This window comes from Plectrocnemia conspersa, unplaced genomic scaffold (assembly GCF_051122295.1).
Source record: "Plectrocnemia conspersa isolate PC_06_02 unplaced genomic scaffold, ASM5112229v1 ptg000011l, whole genome shotgun sequence".
NCBI lineage: Eukaryota > Metazoa > Arthropoda > Insecta > Trichoptera > Polycentropodidae > Plectrocnemia > Plectrocnemia conspersa.
Genome location: NW_028277175.1, coordinates 16,593,739 through 16,611,035, shown reverse-complemented (window position 1 = coordinate 16,611,035; position 17,297 = coordinate 16,593,739). Strand labels below are relative to the sequence as shown.

Genomic DNA, 17,297 nt, shown 5'->3' with positions numbered 1-17,297 from the left:
TACAATACGTCAAAATATGTGTGTATAAAATTAAAATGAAATATGATCATTGAAATTAAATATAATTAATTATTTTTCGTCGGGGTCAAGGAAAGTATCGATTGCCATGAACTAATGTTTATTTTGTGTTATTTGGTATAACTTCTGTCGTTTTCTTTAAATTTGATACATATGTATGTATTTTAAAGAAAAGTGCATATATTATTCCAGCAAATTAATTAAATATATACTAACAACTATCAAATATGAACTAGTGAATATTGTAATCTATTTTTAGGTACTTGATCATTGTTTTTGTATGAAAAGATATCTATAATATATAAATGAATCATAATGTCATCATGTGCGTATATGATAACAATGTGCGTGAAAAATAGAAGTGAAAAAAATACAATAAAAAATAATAAGATTTAATTATAAAATATGAATAATTCGCTTATCATTATCATAAAGCTACTCGTGCTTGTTAGTCATCCAAAACTATTGTGGATGTTGAGGTTTAGTAAATGCGTACATCGGAAATTTAATAAATTGGATAAATATGCAAATATTTATAATACATATGTTATAACTTGAAAACAAAAAACTTGTTTAATTTCCATATACAAATTAAAGCTATAATATGCTATTTTAAGGTAAATACGAATTAGAAGAGTTGTAAATATATACATTTATTATCAATTCCTGATATTATTTTATCCTGAAATTTTCAAATCAATTATCCATCATTATCATTATATTGACACCATTTCTGCTTGATAAAATATACATAAACTAAAACGTATAGAATGCGAATAGCAACAGTGCAAAATATGAACACAAAAATATCTGATAATGTCATTATAGCTTTCAATATTCAAACCCGGTAAATACTACATATACAGTCATAATACGTTACAGCTTTGTAAAAAAGATGTTTATCCCGTATGACTAGTTTAACAACAGAGTTAAATGTATTATTATTAATATGTGATGGTTTTATCAATTTGGAAGAAATTTCTTAAGAATGGACAAACAAAAAGCGCACACACGTGCAAACGTGGTGCTCGAATCTGCATTCGTTTTGAAATCGTGATGCTCGGATCTGCGTTCGTTTTGAGCACTGACAGCGGACAGACGACCAACAGACAAATCTGTGTCTTTTCTCACCACACACGATCGGATTTGTCCGCCAGGCACACGCGACGAACAAATCTGTCGGACATGCCCGCGCGTGTATGGCCAGCTAATGAATTTGGGAATTTGTTACTACGTTATTATATCAATAGCATTAAACATTTTTTTTATATATTTAATTGATGTGTAGCACTAACTGGTGAATATGCTACAAAGAAGAATTATAAAAAACATTGTAGCAACAAAAGGTTAACTGAAAATTCTTGGAGAATTCTGGTATTTCATGATTATAGGGATTGTAATTATACCGGTTTTACCGAAAGAGAAAATACCGGTATTACTGGTGTTGGCGTTTTAATTATTTTCTTTATGAATTGGCAATAAAAAAAGAATGACCATTCATTTGAACTGAATTTTTTACTGATAAGTTAGTGCTGCAAAATATTGTTAAATATTGATACATACAAAAAAATTCAAGGATTCAAAATTTATTTTTTATATTTTTTTTGGGAAATATAATAAACAAGCAAGTCAAATTTCGACTTAGGTTGCCGACATTTCTCATCTGTTTGTGCATATTTTGTGTTTCAAACAATAAGAAGCTTTTAAACAATCTTCTTCACATTCAGGTACTTCTAAAAATATTTTATGCGCTGATCTTTATTGTGTTATCTACGAGTACTAATAAAAATCAATAAGACAACGATGTATAAAAACATTTTTGTACCATTTATTTATTCATTATCATTCATTTACTATTTTGGCAGCAAAATATTTCTGAAAATACGGGCACCAAAACTTTTTTTTTGGGACAATTAGTCTACAAAATCATTTTTGATATACCGCTTCTGAATGCTTCCTATTTTTTTATAACAGAGGCCAGAGCACCATAATCTATATTACTCATTATTTTTGGTCTTTTAAGATTTTCCGAAAGAACCTTACGAGAAAAAAGAATGCGTAAAAAATTGTAAATCTATTTGTTTAAAATACCCCATATTTTTTTCTAAGAATAGATTTATCTAATTATGATGTGATTTATTTATATAATCTTATTTTAATTATTGCACAGTGGTCCATAGAATAAAGAAGGTTAATAAGCTCTGCTTTATATAAATTATAAGACAGTTAATGTTTATGTAATTGATCTATTGCTCGATGATTACATTTTGGCAACAATGATAAGCATACAATGATAAGTTACTTTAAGTAAGCCAGAAGATAATTAGCGTGACTTTGTTTATCAATACGATTTGTATTTCAAAAAGAAAACGGAGATGCGTTTCTTTTGTGCAGATGAAAGACAATATCTCCGCATCTGTATGATTTTTTAAGTCTCTCCTACGTTTTAAAACACAGTGGGTGGAAGATCAAAGAAACAAATACCCACAAATTGATCACAGAAACTAATTTTAGATTCCTATTCAAAAGAAATTCGAAAGATTTGCAAATATACACAGAAAATATATGATAGTAAATCTCAAGAAGATCACAGAAGTAATTCATTAATTCAATATCAAACGGCAAAATACTATAAATATAGACATTCGTTTTCTAAAACACATCTGAGACTAATTACCACGATAAGCTATTAATCTAACGCTCTACGAACACACTACAAATTTTGACAGTAAAATTCTCATCGTAAGTTTCGCTATTTCCTAAGTGAGGCGGATGCTTCATTCGAAAATTTGCTTTTGCATTCCGATATTTGCTGATTGAGAGCTGGAAAATGCATGAAGCTTTGACCGTCAAAAAAACATAAGAAGATATTACTCTGTTGTCCAAATCCTTAACTGTCAGCATTATGAATGTCCGATCTGATCTTTAGCTGAAATTGTGCGATTTGGAATTTGATCCCTTTTACTCCAAAAGGAGTGAAAAGGGGGAAGATTTCTTAAGTTATTATCAACAGAGAATTATCCCAAATTGAGAAACTTTGTATTGAAGATTTACTCAAGTGAGATCTATCTGTACTTCTTTTTCAGCCTATTTTTTGCTGAGAGTTGAGTTGGCTTAGTTTTTATTTAGAATTTACATAACGAATGTTTTAGGACTATAATTAGTTTTTATTTGGGTTGGCAAGTTGGGTTAAGTTAATTCGTGGCAGGTTTGGGTTTGAATATGAAATGTACGTTTCGCAACTGTCAAATTGAGTTTCATAGATATTTTTGAGCAGCATATAAATTCACTAGCGCCTATCTGTTTTTAAGGTTTTCTAGCCCTAAGGGGTGTGACCGTTGGAAACTGGTAATAATTTATAAGTCGATATTACATACATTGCGACAAACTATGGTGAGTATCGTTATTCTCCGAGCGGTGGTGAAGAAGTTGGCGGAGGGGTGATGTTCAGTGGATGGTCCTCAGAGGTCTTGTAGTTTTCTTTCACTGAAATGACATATTTTTAAATTATTTACGGGATAGATTCGAGACTATTTTTTTAAATTTTCTTTGAGGGATAACCCGAAAATTTCTGATTAAGAATCAAGAAGTACATTTCAGCTTTTTACAGAGAGGAAGACAAAATTTGGGCTTTTTTGTGATGTTTTTTTAGTATTTCGATTTCAGTAAAATCCATAGTATTTCATTAATTGAACATAATTTTCTCTGGTCAAATTCAAGGGAGGGTTGGAATGCCCCCCACCTATCCCCTCCTTCCCAAATGACGTCTCTGTATCAAGAGTTTTAAGGAAAAAATAGTGTTGCTAAGGCGCATTAAATGCATGCGTTAAACATTGTTATTTGTTACAACTGTAACCGTTCTCCCCCGACATTGAACTTGAACCTACAAACATCCACTACCCTGACTCATCCCATTGCGCAATACTCACACAACAATACGCCAACAATGCTAAATTCATCCAATTGCATAATGCACACACGTAACTCGACGTGCGTAAGTTCTAAGTAAGTTATGTGAGATTATTTTTTCAACTTACGTATTCACGTATTTTAGTCGAATTGTCTCAGGTTTTCTGAGAAGGGCGAGTTCGCGTGGCCGGCCGGCGGCGTATTGATAAACAAACGTGATTCATCGGTGACGTCACTTGCAACGGAGAGATCCAGAATTTTCTGCGTGACGTAGGCTCCGCGGCCGAAAACTGCGTCGGTGCCAGCGTCGACTGTTTTGCCGACACACCCACATGAGCCGCCACTGCCGCCACTGCCGGAGATGACCTTCCGTACACCGTGTCAAATGCAAAGCGCAATTTTAATTAGCGCCGCGTGGGCACGCCGCGCCGGCCAGTGGCGCAACGCACTTTTTATGATCGGAAATTAATTTATACAATTATTTTGAATGTTGTTATTAAAAGCCCTTCATCTGTTTGCGGTCAAATTAAATTATTATATTATAACCGTTTTGGTCCACATTATTTAAACTTGAAAGGAGGACATTTCAAAATAAAACTAAAACGTAAGAGAAAACAACAATAATTTTATATCATACTGCTAATACTAATCATGCATTTAAACATACTTTTCAGAGCTACCTATTTTTGACAAAAATTCTTCGTTTCTTAATAAATAATTGAAAATCCCCGTGCTCTTAAAATTGTGGTGTGTGAGTATTATCGCCTTCATTGATCCACATTAAGTCATTGACAACTTATCAGTGAAAAAAATCTACATTTTGAGTGACTGCAGCCAAATAATAATTATTTGTTTATTGCAAAATTAAAAATACAGAACAAAGATACTTTAAAATAAAGGAAAAGCTGCTGGTACAAGTTGGAACAACTTTGGATTGCTACATAACTGTGGACCGTTCCTCATAGTTTTAATTTCCGTCGCAAATAATCTGAGCTAAATCTAAATTGATTCATTCAACGAAGCACAAATATGATCGTTATCACATCCTAATTTGATTGCTATTGTTACATAATGGTGAAAAATACCTATCTACATATAATACATCTATCGAATCAATTACATTTGATTGTTATAAGCGACAAATAAACTAATATAATACGCAATTAAAAATATTTTTTATTATATAATTATATAAATATAAAATTGCGTTATTACCTAATAATACCTGTAAGAGAGTTGAATTCCTTTGCAGTACTTTAATAAGAAAACGAAGGGCGGAGACGCTCCCATAATGCATGCTATTATTTCATCCTTCTATTCAATTACGAAATTATAGATCATCTGGTGCATGAGTCAGGTAATATAATGTTGCATTTCCATTTAATCGTAGCATCTTTTGATATACGAATAAAATTATTTAGTGGAACTTTATAAAGAAAAAAGGATGATTCTCAAAATTCATGAAAAATAAAAAGATATTATTAAAAAGTGATAATTCTCACAAACTTTATCCTTGTATTTTTAAACGTGTCGACGATTTAAAATTTGTTTCTAAAATGATCTTGTTCTTATCCTTATAGATTTACCTAAACCATCTTCAAGCAGTCGTAAGTAGAGTCTCCAATTACTCGAACCATCAACTACTCGAGTATCGAATATTAAAATTTTAAAATACTCGAGTACTCGAGTACTTTCGAGTATTTACCAAATGTACCAAAATAGCTATTATTAAAATTCGTGCACATATAAATAAATAAATAAAATACTTAGTATGTTTATTTTTACAATTATTTTAACTTCACGAACATACTTTTTAAAAACAATAATGCAAAAAGTGTCTCGAATTTAATATTACTGCTAACCTTTGGTTTTATTATTCCCGTTATGGAAAAAACCCTTTCCGTTGCTGTTGATGTTGGTCTTATTGTCATTAACGCGTTGGATAAGGCTTCTAATTTATATCTATTTGCTTTTTATAGATATAAAATTTTTTGAACTCTCTTTTTATGTTCTCTTCTTTCATTCCCTTCTCTGCTTTTCTCTTATTTCCTTCGACTATTGACAAAATAGCATTTTGTAATTCTTCTTGAATAGATTTTTTTTCTTAACAATATACAATATTCTACTCCTTCTGATTAATGCGAAGAATTTAAATCTATATCCTTCGAAGATGTATTTGGGTGAATCCCTTTCACTCTAGGGCTAAACGGTTCGCAAAGAACTGACTTTACTTTAAATGCCTTTAAAACACACAATTGTTTTGATTTATATTTTAAGCTGAGGGATCACTATAAACAATTGACAACACTTTACGCTACAACTGCATAGTCATAAAACCTAAAAATTTTTTTTTGGTGATATTTCATATTGTTCATTGCCATAAATTAGATAAGTCGGGACTGTCGAACAGAAAACACAAAAGAAATTTCTCCGTCGTACCCACTAACATAGCCGACTATGCAACTATGGAACTATGAAAAAATTATACCTGATAGTAACCGCTCTAACTCGGGACTTCGGGCATAAACGCCAAATAAAAGCAAGACGTTAACCTTTACCGGACCGAGTTAAAGTTATTTTTGTTTCTGAAATATTTAAAAAAAAATTAATTTCGAGTATTAATCGAGTAATTTTCAAAATACTCGATTATCAAGTACTTGAAAAATAGACAAAAATACTCGAGTATCGAGTACTCGATTACTCGAATTAGAGACTCTAGTCGTAAGCCATCTTTCAATTCATGCGGCGCCCACTAGTCTAATTTCTCTATCTTCCTTATATTATATATCATATATATTTACATATCAAAAGAGATGACGAATTAAATGTTAAAAAAAAATATTTTTATGTAATTTCTTTCGTGTATGTTTTTTCATTATTTTTTATTAGAAAGCTGTACTTAATTTTAATATTACAGCCAAATTACTGCACTTTCGACTTGAACTATCAGCAATTACTAAAGGAACTAGATGGGATTTTTGTATGATTTAAAAAAAATAATTACATATATTTACGTTTTATTTTTGGGAAAAATATTCTTGTCCTCTGAATTTAAAGTATTTGTATCATTTTTATTCTCTTGTATAATATTACAGATTTTGATACAAACTGCTGAAAGAATTTTCTGTACATTCATTGAAAAAAATATATATATTCGTACATCTTCTTCGACAATTTCGATTTGTCTTTTTCTGTCAATATTTATTATACAAATTTTAAGAAATATTTCAAGTGACCTGCAATTAATGACACTAATTGAAACTAGCTTGTCATACTTTGTCGCTAATTTGCGCATTTATGTTAAGATACAACATTTGAGAATTCTTGAAATCGAACCTCATTTACTTATAAATACCCACAGTGAAAGACTTGAACGATCACAGCGTCGAAATGAAGGTACTCTTTCAGAAGTATGTGCGTTTCTTGAATAAAGTCGATTTTGATTTCGATTCAAGGGGCATGCGAACTTATCAATTTCACACTGTAATAAAGCTATTCTTGCTCGCTCGTGGTATCTACTTTAACAAAGATCGAACCGCTCTACGATTTATATGGTTAGCCATTTGCTTTGGAACTGGCGTGATCGCACTGTCTATGATGACCTTACACATTTATCACACGTATATGATCAAGAATATTCCCGCCTTGCTGGAAAGCTCAACTTATTTACTGATTAACTTTGTGAATGTGATACAGCTGATATCCTTTGCTATCCAGGGTAAAAATATCGAGAATTTAATACGCCATCTTGATGAAGATTTCAAAGAGATGGACACCGCTAACAAAATACACAGGTACTTCATGAGATGAATGTATTTATAAGTCATAAATGGTCAATACATCTAATTTATCTTGCAGGCGCATATTTTTTAAAAATCAAATATTTCTATGGAAATTATCAATAGGATGGCTGTCGTTCGCACTTACCGTTCTGCTATCATTCTATTTAAAGACTATCATTGAAATAATATATCAACAATTATTTGAGGAGTACACCGAGGATAGGGTTAGACCTCTAGCTTTCGACATTTGGCTGCCTTTTTTGGACGCATACGCAACACCTATTTATGAAATGTTTTTGATCGTGGATTACTTTGCTATATTTATGAATTGTGAAATTTATGGAGGTAATATAGATTTATTTAAAAAAAAAAACTCCTTTGAAATAATTAATTATTTTAGGTTATATTTCCTTCTTTATTCAATACATATTACACGCCATTGGTCAGTTTGACATCATAACAAACGATTTCAATGAGCTGTACAACTTTAGCGAATATGTTCAGCAAGGATATGAAATGAGCGAAAATTTTATAGAACTTATAGTTATGAAGCGGCTCAAGAAAATCTTAATCAGACACCAGAGAGTATTAGAGTATCGAATTTTATTAATTTATTACACATACTATGAATCCAATTAATAAGTTTATAATTTCCACTTTTAGTTTAATTGATCTAACTGAACGAGTTTTAGGTCCAACTCTAGTGAATCAGATGACTTTGAGTTCGATTTGTTTATGTTTGACTGGTTTTCAAGTAGCTGAAGTAAGTAAATAATGATTTGTTGATTTAATTGTATTAACCCCTTATTTTTCCGATACCTTTATCATTATAATTGTATAATATATTATGATATTTTTAGGGATTGGATCATGGAAAAGTCTATTTATTATTTATTTTACTTTTCGTTAGTTCAATTGTCCAATTATACATTCCCTGCGCTCTTGGTTCGATGCTACAACATAAGGTTTATAAAATTAAAATATTTTAATTGAATATATATTACTACAGTAGAGTTATTTTTATTTATAATATTTAAGGCACATTTAGCTGGAGTAGCTTGTTATTCCTGCGGTTGGGAGTTCAACGGGATTTCTAAGAAAATAGCTGCATCCATGCAAATCTTCATATTGCGCTCAAATAAGGAATTGCAATTCAGAGCTATTGATTACATATGCGTAACACTGGAAACGTTTTCTTCGGTATTAATTTTATTTTTGTAAAATAATTTAGCATATGTTTCGTTTAGAATCAATATCAGACTTTTAATTTTTTCTGGTTTATAAACATTTCGTCTTTATTAGACAAATTTTGTCGTTTTTTAATAAAAAATTTAGAAAACGTTTTTGAACTAGTTAATATTTTTAAAATAGTTCCTATTTTGGAACAATATGGCAGATCAAACTAGCTAATGAAAGCAACCGAGATTACAAAATCTATTATAGGCAAAAAAATTGTTAACATTTTCAACTCCGTTCTTGGCGAATATTTCTAACCAATATTCGTTTTTCATTCAATGAAGTAAAATGACAAAAAATGGATTTAATAAAATAAAACAAATAACAGTAATAAAAACAAATAACAGTAACTTTGAGCTGTATTAGGAAAGCGTAATTTTGAATTTTTGTAACAAGTCTACATTTTTATTTAGTTTTTTTAAATTTTTGAGATAAGTAAATTGAATTTTATTGAATGTGTTTATAAAATTCTACACAAGACTGGTTAAAAGTATAGTTATCAGTAAATATTTTAAGTGATAAATTAGCCATTTTGACTTTTAATTAGGAGGACTTGCATATCACGAATTATCTTGCTCTCATCTCTTTTACGACGTTTCGATCTCTTATGTTGAGATCGTTGTGCGAAGTCTCGATCTTATTTCAGTCGCCGCAAAAATCCATACAAAAACAAATACTAACAAACAGACGTTTATATATGCATACATATGTAAGTATGTACATAATTCATACAACCAGAGCTTTTAACGTGGTGGAACGGCGTTCATGCACCTTTTTACAGTATTTTTAATGTTTAAAAAACATTGACTCCCTGCGTAACATTTCATTTCTTAATTTTTACGTATATATAACGGCATTATTTTCATTTTACTTATTTTTAAGTGTAAAAGCTTAACCCCAAGTTTAAAAATGAAAGAATATTTCGGAGTAAGAATCAAATGAAGAACATCTAAACCGAATTTTGACCAATAGGAGAGCGCAAAAAACAATTATCCCATCTCAGAAGTAAAAAATTCACGTCAAAAGCAATAAAATCGTGTCGGCGCCGTCGCAGTGGGAACGCTCGGTAACGAGCGTTCCCACTGCGACGCTCGTTACCGAGCGTTTTTGCACCCTCCTATTGATCAAAATTCGGTTTGAATACACTTGGATCAGTACTCTCATATCAATAAATTTTGAAATAAATAAATCTCCCATATAAATTTTGTTTAATTTTTTATGCGCTTTGTGGCAAAATTGCTTTAAATTTAATATAAATGATATTTGAATATAATTTTTTTTAGTAAAACGTTTGACAAAAGCACCTTTTTTGGTTTAAAAAAGCCCTGCATGTATCTAAATTTGACGACACAATAACTGACTAGGTTTTATTATATCAATATGAAAGTTTTTTGTACAAATTTCTGTCAAGAATGCTAATCTGATAAAGCCTGATTTGCCATATTGTTTCAAAATGGCAACTATTCAAAAAAGGAAAAATCAAATTTTTTAACGTTTAGAAAAAGTAATTATGTAGAATAAAATTTTAATTAAAATTTTTTTTTAATATATCAGAAAAAAAATTAAAAAATCGTAACTCGGCTTAAAAAAATTTGTAGAAATAGTAAAGACGTTGAAAATCTCTTATAATAGATACTAAAATAATAATAAAAATTTATAAAATATTTAAAGCTATCGTTACTATTTTACTTCGGAATTTTGAGTAACTAAAAATATATATATATATTATTGTACTATAAATGAAGCAAGTATGATGCAATACAGAAATGACTCATATTACTGTAACTGTCAAATTAGTTTTATTAAATATCAAGCGTTCTAACTTAAATATAAATGTATACATTAAATTTATTATTTTCAGATTTCAGTTTATGTAAGTTAACCTCTGTTTTTAAACACTCAAGCATAATTAAAACACTGATATGATATACCATAAAACGGCAAAAAATAATTTTAGAATTGGTTAAATTATAATTAATGCAAAGTGTCTCTGTGTTTGTACATAATTCAGTTCTGCTTACTTTTTAACGAAGTGTTTTATTTATGTTTGCAGATAATGAGTACGGCCGGCTCATATTTTACCATATTGAGGCAAATTAATGAATAAGTATAATTATGTTTACAAAATAAAATACTTAATAATATGTTGTAGTTATAGATTCACATAATATGTAATTATAAATGTATAACAATAAATCTTCTCTCAGTAAACAATACTAGATGTAGATGAATTGACCTTCCTGTCTTGCGTTACGAGTTTTTTTCGGAACTCAAAGAAGAAAATAAAAACATGGGAATACGTTAAAAAATAACCGCCGGATGTCCTTGACCAGAAGGTTATGTATAAAAATGATTTAAAAAGACAATTATTTGTATTGCGATTCTCCATATTTTAAAAAATATGCCATTTTGCGTATTAATTTTAAACTATTTAAAAATAACTAATATAATTCAATGGCTTTTAAAAGCGAATTTTGGTTTTTACCCACCGCAAGGTACACGACCGTATCCGGAATGGTTATACATAGCATCCGGAAAAGGCATGTTGGAATCTTAGCCATTTCCGGCGGAAAGAAAACGAGAGCCGGAAAACCATAAGATAACCAGAACACCACAATTTCACAATCATGCATATCTATTATTTATAATATTGAATCTATAACATTTTTTTAATATTATCAGAGTCAAATCGTGTATCATTAACTTTAACGATTAATGTATAACAATGTAAATAATAAAAAAAAAAAACGATGTGACTCATGCGTGCCGATATGTTTTTAGCTTTTATTATGAACATATGTATGTTAATAAAAACATATAAAATTGCGATTATATTATACAAAGTCTATAATTATAATCGTGATTCATTTTATAAATTAAATGTTTTATAATAATTGATGATTTGTAAATCATTCACTGCAATATCCACAGGTTATTTGTATTGCACGATCGTAGATATCATAGTTATAAACAATAATGTAGTCAACCGCATTAAATCATTTAAATTTAAATCAATCAACATATTGTTTATAAATTTATATTTGGCAAATTTACAGAATGAACAAAAAAATGTGTAGATTCTTATATTTCATTGAAATTAATGCAAGATATGCAATAGATTTTTTAGTGCTTTTCTCAATCGTAATTTTTCTTAGTACATCCTAAAGTAATTAATCAATTTACAATTACGGTCATCATTTCACTTAATGCTTTTATATTTTTCCTAATATTACATAATTTATATAAATATGTATTATAGTAATTTTTTTGCAAACAACTCTTTTGTGTGGCATTTTTTTAAATAAACCATAGAAAGAATTAGATTAAATAAGAATTTCGAAAAATCTTAAAACAGACTATTTTGTATTTAAATTACTAAATAAGGAAAACTCATATTATATTAAATTAATAACTTAACTAGAAAACGTGGACTAAAAAGCAAAGATACAAGCATTTCAAGCATCTTTTTCAATATTTTTTTAAGCTGCCATTAATTTTTTTTAACTAAGCATATTTGATTTTAAATAAGCATACGAGGAAAATAACATGTTGAACATTGATATATGCAAATTCATCCAAGGATTCACCGGGATTGTATATATTTTTGGGAAAATCCCAAATTGGAAATGTAAATACGCATTCTTCTGTTATTATATACATATAATGGATGTATTTAGATAAAAAAATATCATATTATGTACATACCTTTTTTAAGCAACTATTCTCAAGTTTCTTTGTCTCACTAAGAACCAGGACCGTGAATTCATTTAAAATTTTCCCGACTCCGACTCCGACATTATCTTATGGTCCTACTCCGACTCTGATTTTAACAATTTAATAAGATTTTTTTTGCCAGCAATTGATAGCAATAAAAATAATGTCAACGATTTTCAAAATATAAAAAAAGCATTTAAAAAATCATTAAGCAAAAAAAAGCCACGTCTGGCAAATTCACCTTTACTGACTTAATATAATGATATATTTAAAAAAGTAAATTTAATATAAAAATATACATAATAGACCTTTAGTTAAATAAAATATGTATATTAAAATAAATAAAAATAACAAATTTAATAATTATACACGCAAAGTAAAAATCTTAATTCGTTGGTTTTATTTTGCCAGGTTGACTAAATCTAATCTTTAATAATACTAAAAAAAATCCATCTATGATTTAAACTGAATTAGATCTTAATAAAATAATTGCTTTTAGTAAAACTAATGATATGATATTTTTACGTAACGTTCCTTAGTGAATTTCTAGTATTTTTTGATATTTATTGTAATATTTTCATATATTTACATATATGTATGTATGTAATATTTTATTTTCAAATGTAATTTGTTTGTTTGTAATTTGAATGTTTTTATATGTACACTGAGTTTACATCACTCCTGTGATGTACGCTCAGTGTACATGTAAAAATTAAAGAATCAAAATAGATGAGATACAAATATTATAATAATATACAAAGTATAAACGTGATAAGTAACTGAATGTTACATTACTGAAAACGAATAAATGCATTGGATATCGCAATTATTCTATATAAATGTAAAAATTATAAGTATAAAAATTGAAAGAACCAAATATATACTTACAAAATAATTTGTAAACCTCTGTATGCGACTATCACTCCCCATGCAAGGCAAAATATCATAAAAATGCAAATTTCATGACACCAGAGTCACCGTACTAGACTGTTTTGATGTCTATAACGTGTGAAATTATGTTGTAAAAAAGTAAACAACTTTTAAACTGAACAAGAGACCAGAGTAATTAAATAACAAATTATGTACTTCTACTCAATAGTTGAGCATGAATCATATCATTCATACCAAGGCACGTTGTGACGATTTCTCGGAACTAATCCATTTTTTCTATCTTGTTTGCGCTTCTTTACGTGCGTCAGGTAGCGAAAAGGTGGTACACTACCTGGCCATCTCACACCGGTAAAACGGACGAATAAACAAGGTGACTCATTCTATCCCACATTTTTTACAGCCTCACGAGCGTGGGCCAAGTTCAAAACAATTCAGAATTGGCCGTATACAGTGTGAAAATGCCTTTAATTCTAATTAGCCTAATTATTATTATTTTTAATTAATTTTCAAATAATAAGTTGTATGGTTATACACTATGTAGAAATACGTTTCGAAACGATACGCACCATTGATAGTCGATTGATTATGCGTTTTACTGCGAAGCAACTTTAGCTTCGTAGAAGTGCGCTAAATGTACCAAATATTTTTTTCCAAGAACCAATCCATTTTATGTTTATCTATATTTGATCTCTCCTTATCTATTTTTTTGGATGACGGTCAACACGAGGATCCGTCTCTGAAGTACGCATTGCAATGAAGATAAAAAAAGAGCGCGAAGTTGTACAATTTACTGAGTCATCGCTTGTTTACGAAAATACTCGTTTGTGCCGCTTCAAAACAATGGAGCTACTTGTCAGGCGCCATTTTAGAGCGATAAACCTTGTTAATTTACTTTGAAACAACTATTAAATTTAATGCAATACGCTTTGTTGGTATTTTTAATTATTATTCACAGTTGTTTCATTATAAGTGCTAAAATTTCGCAATGAGCACTAACATGGGCGCGCGTGCTGCCATCTATCATCGGCGCTACATAGCTATGGTTTGAACATAAGAACATTTTTATCAGCCATATAAATATTAGATATTTTATAAATATTAAAAAAAGTAATTAGTTTTATTATACTGTAATATATTTACATATTTATTGTAAAATAATTATGCTCCTAATGCAATTGTCTTATTTTAAATAAAAAAATATAAGACGAATTAATTTTTAGTTTACAAATTTTAATATTAAGAGTTGTTTTTACTCATTACACGATGATTGGTGTAGCAAAAAATGTGTAAAAAATAGATTAATTTATAAAAATATATATTTCCTTCCAATTCACCAGGTTGTTGATTTATTTTTAGTCGATATACTGCATGAGTAAGACGTTGTGCGGGTAGCACATTTCCGATCCGACTACCCGAAAGCCGAGTGTAGTTGTGTGCGTGCGTGCGTACGCGGCTTAGCGACGGTGCTGCCCTCAAGTGTCAATCGAGTGCAACTCTTTCGGGCAGTCGGATTGGAAATGTGCCGACGGTGCTGCCCTCAAGTGGCAATCGAGTGCATTGTCGTTTGCTTGTAACGGTCGTTTACGCGTGGGCGTCATTTGCTTGATAAATAACTACCACGATGGAACATTTTCCTAAATCTTTTAACTACGTCGAGGTTGACACTAAAACTTTTCGATGTGATATAAAGACGAACGAGGAAGCGGAGCGCTGGATAAAAGAATACAGTGCGTTATCCAGAACAAGTTGGAATTGTAAGAGTATGAAAAAAAACCCCACAAGATATATTTCACAGTAAGTACTCTAATTAAACTAATAATATAGATAACAGTTCTTATACACATACATAATTATTGTAGCATTAGGAAAATATGTCATCATTCCCAAACCTGCAAACTTGACCCTTCAAAAAGAACGCATGGAAAATCAAAAAATTTGTATTGCAAAGCTGAAATAGACGTTCTTGTCAAAAAGGTGACTTGTGACACAATGAGGCGAGATAAATATCTGAAGGTAATTTCAATATGTTATTTTCCTTTTGATATATACAAATCATATTTATACATATATGAATTCTGTTCAAATTTTAAGGACGGATATCAAACGATAATACAGTTTATCGGAGACCATAGTCATCCTATAATAAACGCAGAGACATTATCTTGCTTGCCTCCATCTGAACATATCAAAAATAAGTTTTATGACTATTTTGATATGGGATTAAAGGTTGGCGAGGCTATGAGATACCACGAAGCTCATCTGCTATTAAAATATAATAATTGTAGCGTAGAAATGGCAGATGCATCAATTAACCCAAAAATGCGTACTGTTATTTATTTAAGGGAAAAATGGAGAGATTACACTTTAGGTCCACGTAACGACTGTCTCCAAGTAATTTATATTGAAAATGAATACGTTCGCAATGTTGTTTCTATGAATTAATATGTATTTATCAATTGCAGATTTTGAAAGAGAAGATACCAGTATATGAAAAAACAGGACATTTAATTAAATATTATGAATCACCGTTTGCTCTTGTTATTATAACGCCAATGATGAAAAGAGCTCATTCTCTGCCTTTGACTAACGATATTGTGTTCATAGACAGCACTTCCTCTTGCGATGCGGAAGGCCATTCAATTACTTTTATTTTAACGGCATGCAGCATTGGAGCTGTTCCTCTAGGCGCTCTAATTACAAAAGGGCAAACACAATCTGAATATCAGGCTGGATTTCAGTTGTTTAATTCTGTTGCAGGTATCACGCCACAACTGTAAACATCAGGCAGTGGTATACAAATATCATGATAACTCAATTCCCAATTCACCTCCTGTAACTGCTCAGGCAAAGCACGAAATTGCATATTTAGCTTTTGGTGAAAAGACTCCGCCAATTGAATTTTTTATACCACTGCCTGATATTTGTGACTCTAAAGTTTCAGTTAGTTGCAGCAGCAGCAGCAGCGTTAATATTGCTCCATGTGACATATCCATTGTTGATGGGGATTTTAAATTAAATGAAGAGAAAGAAATAGTTTCAATTGATAACAACTTAAATGTAGACATGAAAGAAAAATTTGCCGATTTTTTTTAGATCTTAAAAATAATTGTTTTGCATCAATGAAGGGAGTATTTGATCCTGATTTGGCCAAAAAACTTGAGGACGGTTTTAAAGGTGTGTTTAAAAAAGTAACTACTGATCATAAAAATATAATTAAACGTAATTCTGGTGCCAAAATTAAAGTTCAACCAACGGCCATTAGTAGGCGAAGGATAGGTATAACCAGGGGCAACTCGGTTGTAGCTTCTGGTCGCCCAGCACTTTCAAATAAATTAAAAATAAAACGTTTAAAGCGGTTGCATAATTTAAGTCTTAATATTAAAAATAATAAACCTAATGGAAAGTCACATGGAGCAGCACATTAATGTACGTATATATGTAAGCATTTTTTCATTTCGTTTTGTTTTTATATGTCCTGTCATTGATTCTTTCTGATAATTATTGTAGAATCAGCGGATAAAATAAAAAATTGAAAACTGAACGATTCTTTGATTTGTTTCAAACTATCCTTATACTTCATCAATTGATTTCTTCAATGTAGCCAAAAAAATAAGTAGATGCTATAACTATAATTATGGATTACAATGTAAATATTGAAAAAATATTTGTATTAAATTAATAACGAATGAATTGATTCATATACGCCATGAACTAGGGCTTTGGAGTCGGGGTCGTGACATTTTAAGC

General features: G+C 30.2%; 2 protein-coding genes and 1 long non-coding RNA gene across 7 annotated transcripts in view; 2 read left to right on the top strand and 1 right to left on the bottom strand.

The window, feature by feature from the left end:
• LOC148229725 (uncharacterized) overlaps window positions 1-4,619 on the bottom strand; it is an 81,262-nt gene extending 76,643 nt beyond the window's left edge. The window contains exons 1-2 of the long non-coding RNA XR_015811425.1: window positions 4,056-4,619; window positions 3,396-3,504 (exon numbers count right to left, since the gene is read on the bottom strand). This is a non-coding gene — a long non-coding RNA (uncharacterized LOC148229725). The remainder of the gene's footprint in view (window positions 1-3,395; window positions 3,505-4,055) is intronic.
• A 2,181-nt stretch (window positions 4,620-6,800) lies between these two features.
• On the top strand, window positions 6,801-11,161 carry LOC148229724 (odorant receptor 10-like). Its single transcript, XM_088196942.1, has 7 exons — window positions 6,801-7,721; window positions 7,786-8,054; window positions 8,110-8,315; window positions 8,353-8,472; window positions 8,570-8,674; window positions 8,748-8,909; window positions 10,999-11,161. Exons 1-7 carry the CDS (start codon window positions 7,318-7,320, stop codon window positions 11,050-11,052), a joined length of 1,320 nt encoding a protein of 439 aa, XP_088053068.1. The 5' UTR covers window positions 6,801-7,317; the 3' UTR covers window positions 11,053-11,161.
• Window positions 11,162-14,975: 3,814 nt separating this feature from the next.
• On the top strand, window positions 14,976-17,091 carry LOC148229723 (uncharacterized). Of its 5 annotated transcripts, XR_015811429.1 has the most exons (5): window positions 14,976-15,344; window positions 15,410-15,563; window positions 15,642-15,776; window positions 15,836-15,941; window positions 16,013-16,025. XR_015811429.1 is itself a non-coding variant. In XM_088198064.1 (4 exons), exons 1-4 carry the CDS (start codon window positions 15,172-15,174, stop codon window positions 15,860-15,862), a joined length of 489 nt encoding a protein of 162 aa, XP_088054190.1. In that variant the 5' UTR covers window positions 14,976-15,171; the 3' UTR covers window positions 15,863-17,091. The 5 variants fall into 5 exon arrangements, 4 of the variants coding, with proteins under 4 accessions (XP_088054190.1, XP_088054188.1, XP_088054189.1 ...); XM_088198064.1 differs by having other exon boundaries at window positions 15,836-17,091; XM_088198062.1 differs by having other exon boundaries at window positions 14,982-15,344; window positions 15,642-15,941; window positions 16,013-17,091.
• Window positions 17,092-17,297: the final 206 nt, after the last annotated feature.

Excerpts from the sequence above, each read along its gene's own strand:
- LOC148229724 (XM_088196942.1), top strand. The coding sequence starts at position 7,318 with ATGAAGGTACTCTTTCAGAAGTATGTGCGTTTCTTGAATAAAGTCGAT. Across the intron at positions 8,316-8,352 it reads TATTAGAGTATCGAATTTTA|TTTATAATTTCCACTTTTAG; the intron begins TTAATTTATTAC and ends CCAATTAATAAG. Across the intron at positions 8,675-8,747 it reads GTTCGATGCTACAACATAAG|GCACATTTAGCTGGAGTAGC; the intron begins GTTTATAAAATT and ends ATAATATTTAAG.
- LOC148229723 (XM_088198062.1), top strand. The coding sequence starts at position 15,172 with ATGGAACATTTTCCTAAATCTTTTAACTACGTCGAGGTTGACACTAAA. Across the intron at positions 15,345-15,409 it reads CCCACAAGATATATTTCACA|CATTAGGAAAATATGTCATC; the intron begins GTAAGTACTCTA and ends TAATTATTGTAG. Across the intron at positions 15,942-16,012 it reads CACGTAACGACTGTCTCCAA|ATTTTGAAAGAGAAGATACC; the intron begins GTAATTTATATT and ends TATCAATTGCAG.